Here is a 19,696-nt window from a genome sequence, read left to right as displayed (position 1 = left end):
AAACTAGCTTTGAGTCTGTTGCCAGGCTACTGAGGGACCGTTACAGACGATGATCAGGCAGCATGCAGGGTCAAGGAAGTGATGAATTTCTAAGTTTAATGTTAAGCCTTTGTTTTGTTGACATGGGCTGCTTTTTCTTTCATTATGTAGACTAGTATTGTCTGAGAGTTAACACCTCATAAGTGAGACAAAAAGTTGTTGTGATATTTATTAGTTGAATAAACATACAGTATAACAATATATTGGCAGATAGTAATACAAAACTACTTTTGGTAATTGGTAAGGATTCCTTTAGAGTTTTTTTGTTAAGTCTAAAATACCTAAAACCTGGTTTAACGTTTCTGATTTATAAGTACTTTTTAGGTATAGGTCTAGTCCACTAATACAGATATATGTGCAATTTCCTTATGTCTATATTAACGTGTCTTTAATGCATGTTATCTTCCATCAGTGATGGAATAAGTAAGAAATGGCCGTTTAAACAAATCTTTTGCAGTCCTGTAAAAAATAAAAGTAAAGTAAAAGAACAGGTGTAGGCTATAATTAGTAACATAAAGTTAAACTGTTATAATATAACAAAGTATATTATATTAATGGATACTTATTATTCATAATATCTTCATTTGAAAGCATCATTTATCTTGTTGCCAGTCAAAGTAGAGGTCAATTTATCTACTTTATATTCTGTGGGTCGTTTTGATCTTTTACAATATCATTCTCTGTTTTATGCTCAACATCCTTGTTTACGAAAATAATTATCTGCAAAGAACCTGTATCTACAGTCGTCAGATAAATGTATCTGAGTTAATAGAGCAAAAATTTAAATACTGCAGTCGAGTAAAAGTTCCTTAAAATTGTACTTAAGTCGACAAAGTTTGAGAAAAGGTTCTTTACTCAGTTAATTTAATTTTAGTTTTGGGATATAAATATCCAGATTTGTCCTGACACCATCATATATCAATCTCCACAGCAGGTTGAGCCTTGCCTTTTTCTAACAGTCTCCCTGTGTCTTTGTTTGAGGCTCTTGCTTTGCTAACCGAGGAGATCCAGGCAGAAAAGAGGAGGCTGAATGAAGAGAGCCTCCAGCGATTTCAGGATGAAGTACGCCACCGTGTGGCACAGCAAGCACAAGTCTACAAGAAGAGAGAGCAGCCTCAGGCATACTCAGGGGTAAAGAATATATTATACTGACTGACAGTGAATCAACTAATCATTTTGGTTTTAAATGACTTCTTTTGTTCACCTCTGCTGATTTCCTCTTTGTACAACTATTTTCCAGCTGAAACAACAGTATCAGGTCTGGACCCAGCATGTGTCTGAGAGTGAGAAGCTGATGTCTTCGGGAGCTGCTGCACGACAGAGGGTGAAGGGGAGGAGCTATCAGGAGGTGAGAGGATATTACAGGAGAATATATTTTAAGTTTTAGATAAGTAATCTAATGTTTTGTTTACTGGAATGTTGTGAGCATCATTCAGAACATTGTAGTGAAGAGTTTGGTTTTATCAGGTTAATACTTTTTTTTTTCTTTCATTGATTGTAACTATTTGCTTTTCCCCATATGCTGTCATCCCTATTTTGAAACGCTTGGTTTAAATGTAATGAACAGTCCAGAGAAGCCCCTTTCTTGTGTCAATAAGTGCAAAGTCAGGTCCATGGAGAAATGTTTTTTGTGTTTGGTGTGGAAGACCGTGACAGGCCTGCACAAAACCCTGACCTCTGCCCGATCCAGCGCCTCTGGGGTAAACAGGAATGCTGACTGTGAATAGGGCCTTATCACCCAACATCACAGTCTGACCTCTCTTATGGTCTCTGTGGGCTGAATGGGAGCAGATCTCTTCAGCTAGGTTAAAAATGTTGCTATAAGACTGAAACCAGAAGAGTGAAGGCTGATTTATATCAATTGTCAGCTTACATGTGACTGGATGTTTGGGCGATATGTGATGGGAAAGGGCAGCTCATCTGATATAATGTAAACCGTAAACAGTGTCTCCATTACGTACGTTTATCCAGTCACACTTCTTTAACAAAAACATGCTTTGACCAGAAATACAGTCAAATTTTAACAACAAAAGCTACAAGTCAAATAGAATCTACAAATATTACTGATAAATAAACTGAAGATTAAACTTTATAGTAAGACTTGTATTGTCTGTCCTCTATTATCCCTTTTCAATGTTTATCAATGAATCCAGTGTGGTCTTAAGTATGCAGTGTGTGTCGTTTGGAGTTTGACGGAATAATTGCATTGTTTCCATGTGTGACTGATAGAATAATGTGACAGTGAATAATCTGGAGCATCATTTATTTCCATGATTTTCCAGTCTGTTGAAGGCATGAGGCAGGTCAGACTCAGACTGGCAGCCTGTCGGATGACCCAGCAAGGGGAAATGACGTCAGACCTTCCTGGAGGCGAATGGAACGTCTCTTCTAACAGACATGTGAGCGCCTGTGTCTCACACTGTTCCTCTTTTTCATATCATATAGTTTCCTATAAACATGCGTACGCCTGTATATCCAGGGTGATAAAAAACATTTTCCTTTGCACCCAACAGCGGTCTCATGTGCTGAGGGGAGAGCAGGAGGAGGAGGAGGAGGAAGATGTTGTCCTGGGAGAGGAAGAGGAGGAAGAGGGAGATGATCATCCCTTCAGCGGTCAACACAGATGCCCTCTCGTTCAGCAGAAGGTTAATGAACACCCTCTGTGTCACAGTGGCTTTCTGATTTAAAGTCATTTTTTAAAACTCCTCTAGGATGCATAAAGTAATTGATTATTTCAATAGCTGTCCCATCCAACGCTGGTACTGACAGTTTTCATTTTATTGCAGTCGCACTTTTTGTCAAGTTGGGATATAACAATTACAATGAACCGATTTGGTTTTGAACAGAAGATTTTTTAGGTGCAAACAACATCCATATTTGTAACAAATCCATAATAGTGTTTTTTTGTCTTTCCCACTGGGCTGTCACTAGTTACAATTTACCTTAAACACACACACTACTTCTAAGAGTCATAATACAGTCCTTATACATTAAGGCATCTTTTGAAATACAAAAAAGACACTCCTAATAACTTTTTGAGTCATAATCATCAGATGCAGAATTTGTTTTAAATATCAAACTTAATCCAGTAATTTTCTGCACATTTTAATCAATCAATCAATATATTACTCAACCATTTTTTATTTATATGGCGCCAAATCACTATAAAAGTTATCACAGTAAAAGTTATCATTCATGGGTAAAAGAGCAAACAGAAGCATCTAGCAACTATGCAGCTATGACTGGATATACGTATGTTCATTTTTAAACATTTTGTAAGGTTATTATTCCCGAATTTCCCTTCTGGGGATCAATAAATAATTTCTTTATCTTATTCAGTTACTTTTGAATTGTCTATCATATATTTTCTGCAGGGCAGATGAAAGCATCGTGTTGCATTTAAACTCACTACTCACTAAGAATTGAGGAGCATTTAAAAAACAAAAATCTTTTGGTGTTTCTGTTGCCTTTCTGCTTTGTGGTGTTTGTACATGACAAATATAGTTATTAGTTATTAGTATTAACTTTCATCCGATCATAAAGCCTCGTCTCAACTTTGGGGGTAGGATCCAAAGGATGTAACCAAGAGATATCGTTCTGTCCAAATAAGACAGCCCAGCATCACAAACCATAAACCTTAAACGTGTCGTCTGGTGGCTCCCGTCAACTCATAAACCTAAGCAGTTCAAACTTTATGACTATGATATTATGACTACGATATTGCCCTTAATCAGCTGACACATATACACGTGTGAAACTGGGGCAAGTTCCATTTCACCAGAGTTTACAGAGTTTGAGTAGTGATGTTTTTTTTTACAACATCATTCACATGTTGGAAGGGTACAAGGTTGAATATATATTCATATAACTTCCATTTCCCTCCAACGCCTTGTGATTCACTGCATGTAAATGCTACCAACAAGGAACAACAACAATAAACAGAGCAATTCAGATGCTCTTACTGGAGTTATACCTTCCTCTAACTGTGCAAATCACTTGGCTACAGATGTGATGATTAAAGTGTATCATAATAGAGGGGGCAAATACTTCCACAAACATTCTATCATGTGTCTGTATATGTTTCAGGCAAGTGGACATGTTTTGTGCGATCCTGACAGATCACAGCCTGACCCGGTTTTCCAGCCCAACGTCAGAGTGCTGTGGCCTCTGTCTGACCAAGAAGAACTGAAAAGACAGGTAGATAATCAGACACAAAGCTTTGACTTTACTTATCTGAACGCTGTAAGACCACATTTTAAACATGACACGTGTCCCTCCGCAGCGTCAGTCTCAGTTCCTGATGCACCGCCGTCTGTACATGAACATTGAGAGAGAGCAAGTGAAGGAGAACAAACAGCACAGGAAACACCTGCAGAGGACGGCAAGGTGACGAGGCAGCAGTATGCTTACTCAGCATCACTTCCTCTTATTGGTGTGAATGTGTGATTAAAGTTGTTCTGCACCCAATCTTTCAAATGTCAAACAATCAACCTCTAGCTTTGGCAGATGGCTGTTTTTAAGAAAAAGCTACGATAATTCTACAAAATGTAGGGCTTTTACAACAATGGCTAAAAGAATAAGCAAGAATTCAAAACAGAAATATAAAACCCTTATTAGATGGCAAAATATGGCCTGTTTGTGTAGCATTCGTACTAAATGAACTGAACTGTTAGGCCTATATGAAAGCAAGTGAAAATCTCTTCTCACACGTCGCTGTCTTCCCTAAAGGATCAAAGACGAGAAGGAACAGATTCGTTTGGAGGAAGAGAGACGATTAGAGAGAGATCGACAGCTTGCAGAGGTCAGACAGAGATTTGAGGAGAGAGAGCTTCTGGTCCTGGAGCGACTTAGGCTTGAGGAGGAGGAGAGAACTGTGGAGCTGCAGAGGAGGAGGAGAGAGGAGAAAGGGAAAACAGAAGCAAGGTATTTAAAGAAGATTGATTACAAAGGCAGTTTTCAAACTCTACTGCATATGTCAAAAGTGTTTTTATGAAGCCTATATTTTTGCTTCATAAGCTAAAAATATGATCCTTTAAGTGATGTCACTGGCATTGTGGGTAATGTAGGCCCAGGTTTTTTTTTTATCAAGGAAGAAGAATGCTCTGTAGAGAAAAGAGGGTGTTATTTCTTTCTTTCTTTTGTTCTTAACTGCACTGAAATTTTCAATTCACAGGTTCATTGAGGCTCTTAGAGCTCAGATGAAGGAGCGACTCTCTCAGGAGAAGCTGGACCTCCCTCCTCTCTGCTGCTGTGCATCGTCTTTCTGGGACTCCCACCCTGACACCTGTGCCAACAACTGTGTCTTCCACAACAACCCCAAAGGTACTCACTGCCTACACACACCACAGCTAAGCTTTATTGGAATCATATACGAAATATTGACTGTAGCATTTGTCTCTTTTACAGAGTATGCCAAAGCGTTACATTCGACAATGATGAGTCTGGATTTACGCTAAATGCAGCTGATGAACTGCAGTGGACATTGCCAGGTAGAAACAGGCTCTATGCTGTGGGCTTAAAGGAACAGTACAACATTTTGGGAAATACATTTTTTATCCCTGACTTCTTGCCGAAGTCTGTCAGCTGTCCAAAGTTTTCAGTGTTCCTGTCATCATGTATTAGATGAATTGCACACGTATGTCTGCAGACAGTGATGGTTCCTAGAAGATGTTTTTAATGACTTGGATGATCCCAATCAGTTTAACTTTCTGTTTAGTGGTCATAAACACATTTTAGCATTCTAACACACTAATAAAGATGGTACACATTTTACTTGCTACACATCAGTATGCTAGTATCGACATTGAGAGCCTGTGAGCTAGCTGATGTTAGCATTTACCTCAATAGACCCATTGTGCCTCGTAGAGCTTAGCAGAACCACAAACAGACTGTGGTTAATTTATTGAACATTAAGGAATTTGTTTTTGGCTCACTCTTTTTATGTAATTGGTGAAATCATTAGCAATGCGTCAGGGAAACCATTACATGTGTAAACTTGAGAATGTTTCTTTTGTGTATTTGCTGTATGTCGTGTGGGATTTTTAAGTATAAGGTTGTGAATGTTCTTCAGGACTGTGTTTTAAAAAAGAAATGAAAAACTCAAGTCTGCAATCTTTTTTAATTAAAGGTTACATTTTGTTTTAAATAGGAGCAAGTGTCAAAGTACATGTTTCTATTAACACTTGTTGGTATCCAATTGTTATGTGGCCTCTCATTTATAAGCAGTGAAAGTGAAGCTAAGTTTATCAGTGAAATCTTTTGCATGAGACACATGCTTTTTATTTAAGAACAGTCGGTCTGTCAAATTGAATACAAAAACATAAAACTAAAAGACTGATAATATTCAATATAGCTTGCATTTGTTGTAATAAATAGGCTTGAAGTGCGGCTTTGTTCTCTTGCAGCCTCGTGTCACAAGTTGTATGTGCCTATGACTCGTGCGCAGCGTCATCAGTATGACTTTCTTACCTCAATTGACTTGGTTTGTGGCCTGATGCAGCATCCCATATTGAAGTTCCTGTAATTACAACTTGTAAATAGTTTCCATGTCAACAACCGGGTAGTAAATCAATCTTTTTCCTGAAACTTTAATGGTGGATTGAAGATTTGTACATAAAAAATACATTCAGATACTATTTTTTTAGGTACACTTAGCTAAAACGAATGCATTTTACTGCAACAGTCCTGCAATTATGTTACTTTAATGAAGGTAATAGCTTTTTGCTTTTGTTGAAACTGCTTCAGAGTGGAGTTGATTCAGATTTCTGATAATTTGGAGGCTGCAGTTGGAGGTGCTCTGGAAGTGTAGTGCATTATACTTAGAGGTGTTTCTGGTATTTTGTTCATCCAATATCTATTTGTGTGTTCAGTGTATATTTAGTGTTACAGTGTTGTTGCAGAGGATAACAACATGTGTTTATTTCTTTAATTCATTTCAAATTGAATCATCTTGCGACCCCTCAGCGCTGAGCTGCGACCCTTTTGATGGGCTCCCGACCCTCATTTCGGTATCGGCTGTTTTCGACTACAGCTGTTTCCTGTTCGCAGTGACGTCAGCGGGGAAGATCACGTGGCCTCCAGGAGGCTCCGTCTGGAAAATCTAATGGAATAACATATCTACGCAAAAAATAATACCTTTTTTTAGTATCAGCGGGTGCCTTTTTTAAAACTATATGTGTATGACAGGCTCGAGGAGGAGGGCTGGCTCTTCTGACTGGTCCATATAAACTCAGCCGGACACTATGGAGGAGAACTGGATGTTTACGAACTGTGTTTCCCACCAGGAAGCTACACGACTCCTGCTGTACTCATTTAGCAGCTAACGTCTACTTTTAACTTGTGGTGTTGTTTACCACACATTAAATGTCCGTTTTCACTAGCTGCCTCGAAACAGATACGCGTTTTTTTGTCTCTGTTTAACCAACTGCCGTTACAACTACGTAACTACAATAAGCAGCCGGTTATCTCCTCCTGTTATTCAACGGCACTAAGGTAGTTCCAAACAGTCCAGCGGTGCTTTAACTGAATTACACTCGAGGATATGTCTGGGATCAAGATTTTAATGTTTCTGTTTTAACTTTGACAACGTTTTCATCAACAATGAAGGCGTCTCTGGCTCCTGGCATACGGCTTATTACCAACTTTTCTCGAGATGCTTGGTAAGTTTCTATCATCGTTCTGTGCCTTTTGTTCTCCGCGCTTCCACACAGCCGGTAACAGCACGCGCACGCCAGCCGTTGGGGTTAAACAGAGCAGCTGGTCTAATATGTCTGTTACCTTATCTCCCTGCTGTAAATGATTGGCTTAACCACATCGATAAACACACATTCTGTGAATTAGTTTGAGGCACTGGGTTCATTATATAATAACCTACTTTTCTATATCCTGCTGTCATGAACAAACTCATAACTATTGCTTGTTTTCAATGGGATATCTGTAGCCCGTTGCATTTAGGGTATGCTAGGAGTATCGAGAGGCACGCCAAACTGCGTTCAAAAAATGGGTAGTTTAGTGTTTTCTCTTTTTGTGACACAGATTTCACCCTTGTTGAGTCGATACAGTCGTCGAGAACTCAGGCATTCAAGGAATCTGCCAACTTATTTATTGTAAAGAAATCCAATTTTCTGATATTACTTCAAACTCTACTAATAAGTTAGGGCAGCGTTGTGGGTTAATCATTTATCATAACAAACCTATATTATTGCTAGAAAAATAACTGAATTATGACTTTAAATAATTAAATTCTATTTGCCAATTTAATTGCTAAGTTAGAATAATAAGACCAACTCAGACCTTGTACTTAAGAAAAATAGTAGCACAATTAGTCTACTGCCTACAGGTACTCTTTCTCATGTACAAGTAATGCATTCAAAATGTTTAAGTTAAAGCACTTAAATGATGGCATCAAAATATACTTCAAATACCAAAAATATTAGTATCCACTGTGACAAATGGCCCGTTTTAAAATAATCGAAATTACTTGATTTTATAGACTTTATCTGCTGCATAGCTTATGAATATCTCCCCACTTTGCAATATAGTTTAATCTATATATAATCAGTTAATCAGTCGACCATTTTCAGGTTCTTTAGGTTCAACAAGTACATCCACTCTCTGGATTTCTTCTTCATTAGTCCCCCTGCTTTGTAGGTGGTGTTAATGTATTCATTCCATTATAATAAATGATGTATGTAATAATTTTACAATCTGCATAGTGACAAATTCAATTATTAAGTAAATATTTGCCTCGAGACTGGTGTGAACTTGAGGTACATGGTATTTCCAGGAGTTCCAGCTTTGTTGCAAATGCTTTCAGGGAAATTATTGGTTCGTGTTAATTAAAACTCATTCTTGCAGTACCATGCCAAGTTTGTAGTGTATGTGATAACAAAACCAAAACAAAGAGTTAAACAAGGTCGATATTTTCATCACACTTGTACGTGCCATAAACACTGACTAACTTATCTGTAAGGTGCACCTGTGCAGTCAAATGCAAGTCAATATAACAGCTCTGCAATGAATCCTGTCTTTGTAATGTTCATTTTTCATTGACACAGTGGTGGAGGAAGAACTCAGATCTGTCTGTAAAAGTAGAAATACATACGTAAAGATACTTAAAGTTAAAGTGTTGCATTAAAAGCGACTAAATTAAAAGCACAGACGTTAAGTTTGCTTAATATACTTTATGAATTAGAAGTAAATCACGAATAAGAGTGCTCCTGTGGTTGAGAAACAATATGATATGAAATTATTAGCATATTTATACTGATACTTTTTTTAATCTTTCTTTTGCAGGTACCGAAGTTTCATTCTCTTCCTCACGTTCCTCTTCTACACAGCCTACCATCTGTCACGGAAACCTATCAGCATTGTAAAGGTAACTGGGACAATTCCTTTCTATCTACTGTTTTTAGCGCCGGAACATGACAAGTGTGGATCTAATGCTGCCTTGAAGATGCTCTCTGGAATACGCTTAGAAATAATGTAGACATAACTCTCTAACTCCAGTTTATGTAACCATAGCTCCTCCTCAAGTACAACTGAGGAACCCAGGTATTTTAGCTGACTGAATTCCTTATTCATTGAGTCTTACAAAATCTTTATCTAACACGCAACGTCTAACACGTCAGTCCAAGCCATTTGTAATCTGTAGACATTAAGTTGAACTATGAGATAGCACATTTCTTTGAAATTATAGTTCTTGGCAGGTCGCATCGTCATGGAGACAGCAGAAGTAACAATTACTTTGAATTTGGTGATCAAAATCGTCACACAAAACCCATATGCAACAACTCCCACCAGATATACCTTCACCTTTAGAGACGAGGCATCTTTTTCAAAAGTATTTTTGTGACATAGTTTGATTGTTGCATGATGTTCTTTACTGCTAAATAATAGGAAAAGTACCCCTTTGAATCCTCTACATACATAAAGCTCATACTGGATGTTCTGGACCTGCATATATTATATTAGAGAACTCCTGCACTTTATTTATGCTCTTCATCCACAGCAATCATTTCTTTGTATGCTGAACATTGTTTTGATTCACTTTAGTCGTTTTTGGTAGGTTGGTCCATAAAACATGTTGACATTTGGTACTCTAATAATGATGATGTACAATTACTCTGATGTCTTCACAAGGTCGTGCAGGTCCTGTATAATAATACCAATATCTGAACATCAAGTGGTGGCTTTCAGACAACTGATTTTAACACTGTCTTTTATGTGCTTGTATCTGATGTAGCTGTTTGATCTGCTTCTTTTCACAGAGTCAGTTGCACAGAAACTGCTCTAATGTCATTCAGCCACCAGGCCTCAACATAACTAACAATGCTACCTGGTGTGACTGGGCGCCTTTTGGTAAGTTCTCTACTTGGTGTTTTACATATTGGTACATGCTTTTATCAGTGTTTATAACCATATAAAAGGGATTGTCTTGGTGATCAGAATGTTAATGTAGCATACAGTGATAAATATGAGTACGATTAAATGATAATTACAAAAAAAAAGATGTACAACCATTTATATGAGCAGTTCCATAGTGAGGACAAGGCTGTGGCAGTTGTGGTTTCCCAAATCCTTAGCTTTTGCGTCTGTTGTGTGGTCACAATGGAAAATGACTAAACACGGTGCCCTCAAACCACTGAGTATGGTTTACTTTTTTTAAAACCCTTAATGTTCTCCCAGAATACCGATGAAATGGATGAGCTACATACAAAAGTGTGAAAGGTGGAGTAACGGCTTAAGGAACACCTCGTGTTCAGAGGCTTTCCAGAGTCATATTTGATTAAAGTCTTAAGGCACAAGTATTAAAACAATTCATGTTTGTATAGATCAATAGAGTTTTTTCATTTCTTCTTTGCAAAAGAAGAGTATAAGTTATGAACCATCATAGTGGAAAATTGGAAAACAGCTACTCCAGTCAGTCGGGGAAAGACCTCATCAAAGTAAACTTCTTATGTGCACAGAGGAAGAAATTAAACTGTCAACGTAAAGCATAGGAAGGCTTGAAGTTAACGCACAGGTTATTCCATCATTGCTGTGATCCTTGATTCAATTTCGTGTCATGCGTTTCAGCAAACACAGTCTGATAAAAGAGGGAAAAACACTTTAAATGATGATGAGGAGAAAACTAACCGTTTCCTCTGTGTTGTCTCTCAAGACCAGGACAACTATAACACACTGTTTGGAGTCTTGGATAACTCCTTCCTGGTTGCCTATGCCATCGGCATGTTTATCAGGTACGAATGTGTACGTTTCTGGTGGCCTTCTTATGTTTTGGTCTGAGTGTGTGTGTGCTATATTGACTCATAATCATTTTTTGTGTTCCCAGTGGGATCTTTGGAGAGCGGCTTCCTCTGCGGTACTACCTGAGTGTTGGGATGTTGATGAGTGGATTGTTTACGTGTCTGTTTGGCCTCGGCTTCTACTTAAACATCCACTCATTAGGGTACTACGCCTTCATACAGGTAAAGACACAACACCACACTCATGCACTTTCTTTCTACAAGGAGACATGTCCATGACCATGGCCGTACTAGCATAACATTTAGAATTGATATTCATGGAGGAAACCCAAAGAGGGTGGCTGTGAAAGATTTTGTTCATCCCCTGATATATTTCAACATGCACACAACAAAATAAGAAATCTAACCCCCAGATCGACTTAAAGCATATTCATGCTGCTCTTCAATTTTTGTGACTCGATGACTCTTTAGTTAGCCTGGAAGTGCTCTTTAAATAGTTAGAAAAAAGAGGATTGAACTCAAAGCTACTGAAAAGATTTACCATCAGCCCTTTTTGATAAGATTAAACCATTCTTCAAAAGCTGCTTTTATTCCTATTGTGATCAAAACACCATTTATAACCTACTTACCATATCAATTGCAAACTTTGGTGTTGTAAACAAACCTCAATCAGTATTAGAAAACATTAAAGGGCTTAATTAAGGAAAAGCACTTAGTTGCTTTCGTTCAGCAGAAAGACTAGAAGCAGACATAACACAGCTTGGCTTGCTTTGTCTAAAGTGAGAGAACATTTCTACACCCTTTAAACTGACCAAACAAGTTGTATCTTGTCTGTTAAAGCTTCACATGAATATAAATATAAAAGTTACTAACATTTCAGATGGACACAGTGAGTAAGTACAGCGTCCTTAAGTCTTGTCCTGTGTGGTTGGCAGTTTTGGTACTATCACTTCTCTTCAGAGACAAACAGTTGTGTTCACTGACCGTATCTGGCAAATATCCAGAGACACTGCACAAATGTGCTGCTCGGATAGATAACAAAATAACAGCGTAGAAATACCCTTTAAAGTAGGTTTGGAAGTAGCGTACCAACCAACACACGAGCCGGGGTTCATTGGTCGCTCACCGTGGACGTAGTGCCTAATGTCCGAAAATGCTTTGTCAGAGGTTTTTTATTTCACTTCCATTTCTTATCTTTTTAGTTTAGTAATAATAGCACACATTAACTGAAATCGCTGTTTGTTATGATGAGAAACAAGCTCAGACTACTTTCCCTTCCTGTGTACCAAAGATGCAATTAACATATAGTTTCTTGTTTACTTATTGTTAACCTCTTAAATCTCTGAATAAGTGTAACATGCTCATCATGTCACAAAGCCCAATGTGACGTCTTCTCATTCTCATTCATTCATTTTCTAAATTACAAAGATATTCAAAATACAATCATTTAAAAAGCAAAAGTAACAAACTAATTTTGAGCTTACTCCTCACATCCCTTTTTATATAATAAAGAAATATGTTCAGTGTTTCTCACAAACAAAATTCAACAGGGTGGCTCAGACAACTGCATTCACCCATTAAGTTGTTTAAAATTGAAATTGTATTTCTGTCCTTTCTTAACTTAACTACTGCCGTCCAAACTGCACACAACTGATCCAAAGATCTTCTGTAACAGTTCAAGTGTGGTTAAATGTGTGTAGGAAGTCAAGAAAAGTCAGTTTGTTTATAGGGCACATTTAAAAACTGTGAGTAAAGGGCTTTATAGAACAAAATAAAAACAACATAGGAATGATCATATACAAATATAAAACCTAACCTTCAATATATATGTTATGTGAACTGATAAAATGGCAATCGTTATAAGCAAATGCATCAAGCAATCATAGTAAAATAAAAATAAAAAATAAGAGCTAGCACGTGGACAGGCATTTTTCTTAATGACAAATAAAAGGCTAAAGCTCACATATGTAATGCTGTTTTGAATCTCCAGAGTATAAGGTTAAAGAACAAGACTTGTAGTAACTTATAGTAACCATAGTAACCATTATATGACACTTGTCTGGCCTATAGTCAAATTCACAGCCTTGGAGCAACTATAATGGAAAGTTATTAGACTTTAAGATATCAGTCGTTTAATTGTTGATTAGTTGATTAACAACCCTTCTACCCCGTTACAGGTGTGAACGCTGTGAGCTCTCTGGGTCAGTGCAGACCGTGTTTATCACCTCTTTACTTCAGAAATGTAGAGATCTCATGGTGGCTTAGTCAGGCTTTTCTCACACCCATCACATGACTCACAGCTGCATCATATGACTGCAGGAGGGCTTTTCATGTTTGGTGTGGGAATGTAAAGAATCCCTGCTCACTGGTCTCTTCTCATTCTTCTTTCCTAAGCAGATGTTTGTAGGGTTGCACCAGCATTAAGAGGCTTAGGTGCACTTACTTAACCTGGCCTGTTTTCTCCTTCTGTTTGCTTCATTCTGCAGGTCATGAACGGGCTAATGCAGACGACTGGTTGGCCAGCGGTGGTGGCTTGTGTCGGCAACTGGTTTGGAAAGGGGAAGTGAGTACTGCACGATGTGCACAGTGGAAAGTCCTGCTGACTATGCAGGATAAGATGCCTTTTTTGTGGCTGGCTGACTCACACACGCATGCACATTTGTCACGTTTTGACAGCACAGCGAGACCAGGCTTTGATTTGTCTCACACCACAAGCATCAAAGCTGTTATTTTAAGTTTCACCTCCCTTTCAAATCTGTTTAGAAGCTCAAACTAGAACCACAAGCAGTCATCACTCAGACAAAGATCACAATGAGATCCCCTGGTTTTGTAAACAACAGTCACACCACGCCCTTCTGAATGGGCTCCATTCTATGCCACTGGTTTGTGTTACATGCACAATAGAAACCAGGCTACTCAGCTAAATCAGGTCACACAGGAAGTCATGTTAATGGTGCTGTAATAGCCTGCTTACTGTAAAATCTGAGATTACATGAAGCTGGCAAAACTACAAAGTTTCTGCTCTGAGAAAAGTAATCCCTAATTAATTTGTCTTCATTAATATTATGAAGCTTTAATCACTGATTAAACATTAAAGGAATAGTAAAATATTTTGAGACGCTTCACATCTGACGCCTGTGTGTTTAGGAAGGCGAGATGTGCTTAACTTAGCTTAGCATAATGACTGAAAGCAGGGCTAAACAGCTTGTGTGGCTCTCTTCAAAGTTAACAAAGACAACAACCAGTTCCTTCAAAGCCTCTAGTTCTTGCTAAGCTACGCCAACTGTGTCCTCCAGCTTACTACTAAACACACAGACATTTTAACTGAAATCCATCTTAATATCACTATCAATAAGAAAAAATGAAACCTTTCTTCCAAAATGTATAACTATGCCTTTAACAATCTTTTCTTCTTGTTTTTCCTTCATCAGGCGTGGCTTCATCATGGGTGTGTGGAACTCCCACACCTCAGTGGGGAACATCTTGGGCTCCCTCATCGCAGGAGCCTTCGTCTCCTCGGCGTGGGGAATGTCCTTCATCGTCCCTGGACTCATCATCGCCTGCACCGGGATCCTGTGCTTCTTCTTCCTGGTTGAGAGTAAGTTTCTGATCACCGTAGCAACCCAGATGCGAATCTATTTCACAGAGGCATTAACAGTTTAGTCTTGGACAGGTTTTAGATTACATCAAGAACACAATTCCCTTCTTAAGCAGTGTTTGGTGCACCTAATAACAAATGACTTATTGTGGCATCTTAGCACCATTTTTTCCCCACATTAATACACACACACCCACTGATGCTTGGCTACTTTCTCTGTCTTTATGGTGCATGTTATGTGTGTTACAGGCATGAGTAAATTACACTACACAAAGCAGTCAGTGGAGTTCTAATGTCAGTAAAGTGGAGGGAATTGGATGAGCAGGAAAACAAGAAAAGGATTAGTGTATTATTATAATGGAACAAATAAAAAAGGCTCTTTTTATTTTCAGTTTATTAAGCTTGAATATTTATTATACAACAATTTAAAACTGTGAAAATATCCGTCATTAATTTCATCCAAGAGTGCAGAGTAAGATGTGAGACATGATGAGACTGAAAGCTGGGAATAAGTCACACGTACATGTTGTAACTTGTCAGTTCTGGTCAAACCTGTATTTTGTTTTTCAAGTTCCTAGTTCTTGTTTTATGACCTTTCTGACCTTTCTGACCTTTCCTCTCTCCTGTTCAGAACCTGAAGACGTCAACTGCACTCCTCCTCAACACCATGTAAGTTCAAAACACAAACAATTCATCCATCTTATTTATCCATATGCAGACTGCTTAAACTCACGCATGCTTGTGTGTGATTCTGTGTTAGAGTGAAGAGGAGAACAGTGAGACCGAGCCGCTCCTACGGACCCCGTCTCACGTTGAGAGAACTATCAACGGCAATGGTTCTATCACCACGGAGCCTACGGAGGTCATCGAGGAGCACCCTGAGGCCATCAGCTTCTGTGGGGCTCTCAGTATACCTGTGAGTATTTAACTATTTCAAGTAGTATTTATTAAAATATTAAATTATGGTGATGTATTTTATAGGCTGAATTCATGGAGTTTGAAAGATATTCTGTTACTGCTTTGGGTTCCTTACTATTACGCCCTCTGGTGGTGGTAGCAGGAATAACACGCTGTGATAACTATTAGGGAAAGGCTTAAATCACTTAAAAATACAGATACAGTTATTTGTTTTGTAGTTTTCTAGCGACACTAAACCCTTTCCTGCAAGAGTTTGAAGAAATTATTTTAGTAAAGAATAAAAGGCAGAGGTGCTTTCTGTTTTGCTTTGTATGTTCCGCTGCTTCTCAGAAAGGTAATGTTCAGGAAAGCTTTGTGTTTTCTGTCCTCATGGTGTTTTTTTGTCTCACTCAGGGAGTATTGGAGTTCTCTCTCTGTCTGCTGTTCGCTAAGCTGGTCAGCTACACCTTCCTGTACTGGCTTCCTCTGTACATCTCAAATGTTGGTCAGTGTTAACACAACTGCTTTATTTTATCAAGAGAATATCATACATGTAATATAGGTCATTCCACATAATTGAAAGACGTTCTTTAAGGTTAACGTGGGTTTTGTTTTTGCATTTTCAGCACACTTTGATGCAAAGAAGGCCGGAGACATGTCGACACTATTTGATGCTGGAGGAATAGTGGGTAAGTGTTGAGCCTTAATTACCGCCCTTTTTAAATCAGCAGGATTTAATTTTCAACATGTTTATGACACAAGAATTAGAAATATATCTGACGAAATGTGTGCTGTACGGTTAAAATCTCCTTTTTAAAAACTCTGGAATGTAATATTAATGTAATAATATCGAAGTACAAAATGTCAGAAATTAAGATTCAGATTTCTCTTTCCTGGGGCAATTTACTGACAGAATATGATCTGATCCATGCCACCCAGGCCTGATTGCTCAAGTGTGTCATTTCATCTTGACATTTCTTGTCAGAGTTAGAAAAGTCTAATTGCGTTTTGCATCTACAGGAGGCATCATGGCGGGCCTTGTGTCTGACTACACCGGTGGGAGAGCGACGACCTGCTGCGTCATGTTGCTTGCTGCTGCCCCGATGGTGAGTGTAATGTAATAAGTTAAATAGTTTTATGATAGCACGGTTGTTGAGACATTGCAATGTTGCCCTCTGAACCTGCGGCTTCATGGCTTCTTTTCAGCTCTAAGTTAAATGTGTGATGTCTGCTTATTGTTACGTTCTGTTTTCCAGCTTTTCCTCTATAACCACATCGGACAAAGAAGCCTTGCTACTACAGTTGGTAAGACTTATATTCTGAATTTCTTTTTGTATTTTGATTTTGCTCCTTTTTGCAGGAAATAAGAAGGCCTGAGATTTTAGGAAAAAATACCAACTTTGAAATGGGTTTCCCGGGTGTTTCACTTCAAAAGTATAGAGTTACAGGTCAATACGTCCCAATCGGATAGTGACCCTGTAACTCGACACTTCTTATTATGGGAACCCCTGTTTTATCCTTTATTTGTTTCTAGAGTATCACTTGAATCCAATCAAAGCTGAAAACCTTAGTAATCCTTTTTTTTGGCATATTAAGGTATGCTGCTGTTGTGTGGAGGCCTGGTGAACGGACCGTACGCACTCATCACCACTGCTGTATCTGCTGACCTGGTAAGACCTGAAGCATCATGGGAAACCTTCTGTTTTATATCCTTGCCTAAATTAAGACTTTACAAATCATAAAAGCAGTTTCTAACATATACATTCAAAATGTACATTTTTGTACTTACTTGATGTGTTCTTTTGCGACAGGGAACACATGAGAGTCTGAGAGGAAACTCCAGAGCGTTGTCAACAGTCACAGCAATTATTGACGGGACTGGTTCTGTAGGTTCGTATGGAGTCTGAAACTGTAAAGATCCAGCGTCTTCATCTGGATGTTTTATTTTATATTACTATAAATTCATTTAAACCCTTTGTACATGACCTGCAGTTAAGCATTTAGTGATGAGAGACGGTCATATCTTCTTCAGAAGTTGGTAGATATAACAGAGCTAAAAGGATAATACTCAGTGGACTTATACCCACCAGGATTGTGTGGCCAAAAAACCCAATGAAAGCAGCTTCTGTATCATGTTGTTTGTCCATTATTAATGAAGCGTTATAGAATTAATTTTACAACAATTACTCCCTTTGAATTGGGAAATAATATAACATTGCTTAATGAAATTCTAGAGCAACTATAAGTTCAGATTGGTTTAAGCCTATGGGTTACAGTTTTACTCAGAGTTTAAGTTGAATGTGGAAAATATAAAATAAACTGTTGTTGTATTTTAGTACTAAAGAAGAGGAATTAACCGTTCTGAAATGAGAAATGGCTGGTGGCTGAAAGAGAATTTAAAAATGGAGAGTGAAATTTAAGCAAGTTTAAACTATTGTGCGACTTAAAAGGAAAATTAACATATTAAAAACCGTAAAAAGTTTTTTTAATGTTGCATATTTAAAGACTTAGCAGACAGATTTCCATGTATTGATGTTGGTGTGTTTTCTGTAGGAGCTGCTTTAGGTCCTCTGTTAGCCGGTGTGATCTCTCCCACTGGCTGGAACAACGTTTTCTACATGCTCATCTCTGCCGACCTCTTAGCCTGTCTGGTAAGAAACACTTCACATATTTATCACTGTTTAATCTTTGTACATTTCACAATGCACGCATTTTTGTTATGTCAGTCAGGTTTTAGATCATTGAATTATCTTGACGCTGTGATGTTCCTGTAGTGACAGAATCGTTGTTTGTTTGTTTTGTGTCAGTTTCTGTCCAGGCTTGTTTACAAGGAATTTCAGGGTTGGTGTGGACGGCCCTCCCGAGCCAGAGGGTGAGTCTCACCAACAGCTGTGAGTTTTTGCTTTAACGTTTGCCCCAAAGATTAAGAAACTGTTACTGTTTTGTTTTTTTAACTATGCATCTTTTTAATATTCAGTAGGGGAGACAAATCTATTTTAATATAGATTATCTAGACAAGACATTTCATGTTGATTAGGGATCTCATAAGCAGGGCGTTTGTATTCGACTGCATTATGCACGCCTTCTCAAACCAACTCACTTTTGATTTATTCGTCTTTTTATTCCAGGTTCAAAGAAATCTGAAACTCTCACAATCAAACTGGAAACCAAACCAATTTAAGAGGGGAACAATGCCGAATGACCTCATTGTACAGTCCATTCAAACTGAATGGAAACCAAGCCATCAGCTGAAGATCAGGGCACTAAAAACAAAGCTTTTTTATGACTAATAATTACTCCTTTTAACTTGTTTGTTTTAATATTCTTTTACCATTAAACTGTAAATACTGTAAATACTCTACTGTCGTCTTTTGTCTGCTTGGTCACTGCATCCTCACAATACTCACATTTCAGGTCAGTGATATTTCACATGACAGTTTGGTAGTACTTGCGATCTAATCTTCTGTTGCCAGATTTTATAATTTTTTTTATTTTATTTAGTTATTATAGAGTGTTAACCTCTGATTGCTAAGTACAGTCCAACATTATGGGGGGAAATGTCGCCTGTCATACTCAGTTTCATCTTCGTGATATCAGGACGGAGGTGGTACAGTATAACATGGTGGGTAACACTGAGCAAGAAAATAAATGTTTCTGAAGTAGTCTAAAATAATGCTATGGTAAACATGTATTTCCCAATTTCATCTATGCCAACTTACATTCAACAATTAAAAAAAAGCTTTATACTGTATAAAGTTTTGGAGACTCGGGGGGCACAGTGGGTGGTCTGATAATCAGAGGTTTGGTGGTTCGATCACCAGCTCCTCCTGCCTCCTTAATTCCTATAGCTCCAGACGGTCAGGCCAGCATCTTAAAATGTGTTGCTGCCATGAATAAAAGTACTATAACCTTTTGC

General features: G+C 38.2%; 2 protein-coding genes across 3 annotated transcripts; both read left to right on the top strand.

Moving 5' to 3' along the window:
- The first annotated feature begins 2,496 nt into the window (after positions 1 to 2,496).
- On the top strand, positions 2,497 to 6,551 carry ccdc15 (coiled-coil domain containing 15). The gene is made up of 7 exons (XM_069671545.1): positions 2,497 to 2,508; positions 2,553 to 2,684; positions 4,126 to 4,236; positions 4,322 to 4,425; positions 4,768 to 4,962; positions 5,213 to 5,361; positions 5,446 to 6,551. The coding sequence occupies exons 1-7, from the start codon at positions 2,497 to 2,499 to the stop codon at positions 5,493 to 5,495; spliced, it is 753 nt and encodes a 250-aa protein (XP_069527646.1). The 3' UTR covers positions 5,496 to 6,551.
- Positions 6,552 to 7,121: 570 nt separating this feature from the next.
- Positions 7,122 to 19,134, top strand: slc37a2 (solute carrier family 37 member 2). Of its 2 annotated transcripts, none has more exons than XM_069670369.1 (18): positions 7,122 to 7,697; positions 9,334 to 9,415; positions 10,308 to 10,398; positions 11,201 to 11,279; positions 11,372 to 11,507; positions 13,772 to 13,848; positions 14,717 to 14,883; positions 15,515 to 15,552; positions 15,644 to 15,799; positions 16,195 to 16,285; positions 16,407 to 16,469; positions 16,801 to 16,886; positions 17,037 to 17,085; positions 17,377 to 17,450; positions 17,592 to 17,670; positions 18,334 to 18,431; positions 18,588 to 18,652; positions 18,909 to 19,134. In XM_069670369.1, exons 1-18 carry the CDS (start codon positions 7,639 to 7,641, stop codon positions 18,922 to 18,924), a joined length of 1,506 nt encoding a protein of 501 aa, XP_069526470.1. In that variant the 5' UTR covers positions 7,122 to 7,638; the 3' UTR covers positions 18,925 to 19,134. The 2 variants fall into 2 exon arrangements, with proteins under 2 accessions (XP_069526470.1, XP_069526478.1); XM_069670377.1 differs by having other exon boundaries at positions 18,588 to 18,671.
- The last annotated feature ends 562 nt before the right edge of the window (positions 19,135 to 19,696 follow it).

Source organism: Semicossyphus pulcher, unplaced genomic scaffold (assembly GCF_022749685.1).
Source record: "Semicossyphus pulcher isolate SPU_LCO1_2020_fin unplaced genomic scaffold, fSemPul1.0.p SCAF_10, whole genome shotgun sequence".
Classification (NCBI taxonomy): Eukaryota; Metazoa; Chordata; class Actinopteri; order Labriformes; family Labridae; genus Semicossyphus; species Semicossyphus pulcher.
Note: the sequence above shows the minus strand (reverse complement) of the source record. Positions and strands in the feature narration are given on the sequence as shown.

Excerpts from the sequence above, each read along its gene's own strand:
- ccdc15 (XM_069671545.1), top strand. Across the intron at positions 4,426-4,767 it reads CACCTGCAGAGGACGGCAAG|GATCAAAGACGAGAAGGAAC; the intron begins GTGACGAGGCAG and ends TCTTCCCTAAAG. Across the intron at positions 4,963-5,212 it reads AAAGGGAAAACAGAAGCAAG|GTTCATTGAGGCTCTTAGAG; the intron begins GTATTTAAAGAA and ends TTCAATTCACAG.
- slc37a2 (XM_069670369.1), top strand. The coding sequence starts at position 7,639 with ATGAAGGCGTCTCTGGCTCCTGGCATACGGCTTATTACCAACTTTTCT. Across the intron at positions 9,416-10,307 it reads AACCTATCAGCATTGTAAAG|AGTCAGTTGCACAGAAACTG; the intron begins GTAACTGGGACA and ends TTCTTTTCACAG. Across the intron at positions 15,553-15,643 it reads GCACTCCTCCTCAACACCAT|AGTGAAGAGGAGAACAGTGA; the intron begins GTAAGTTCAAAA and ends ATTCTGTGTTAG.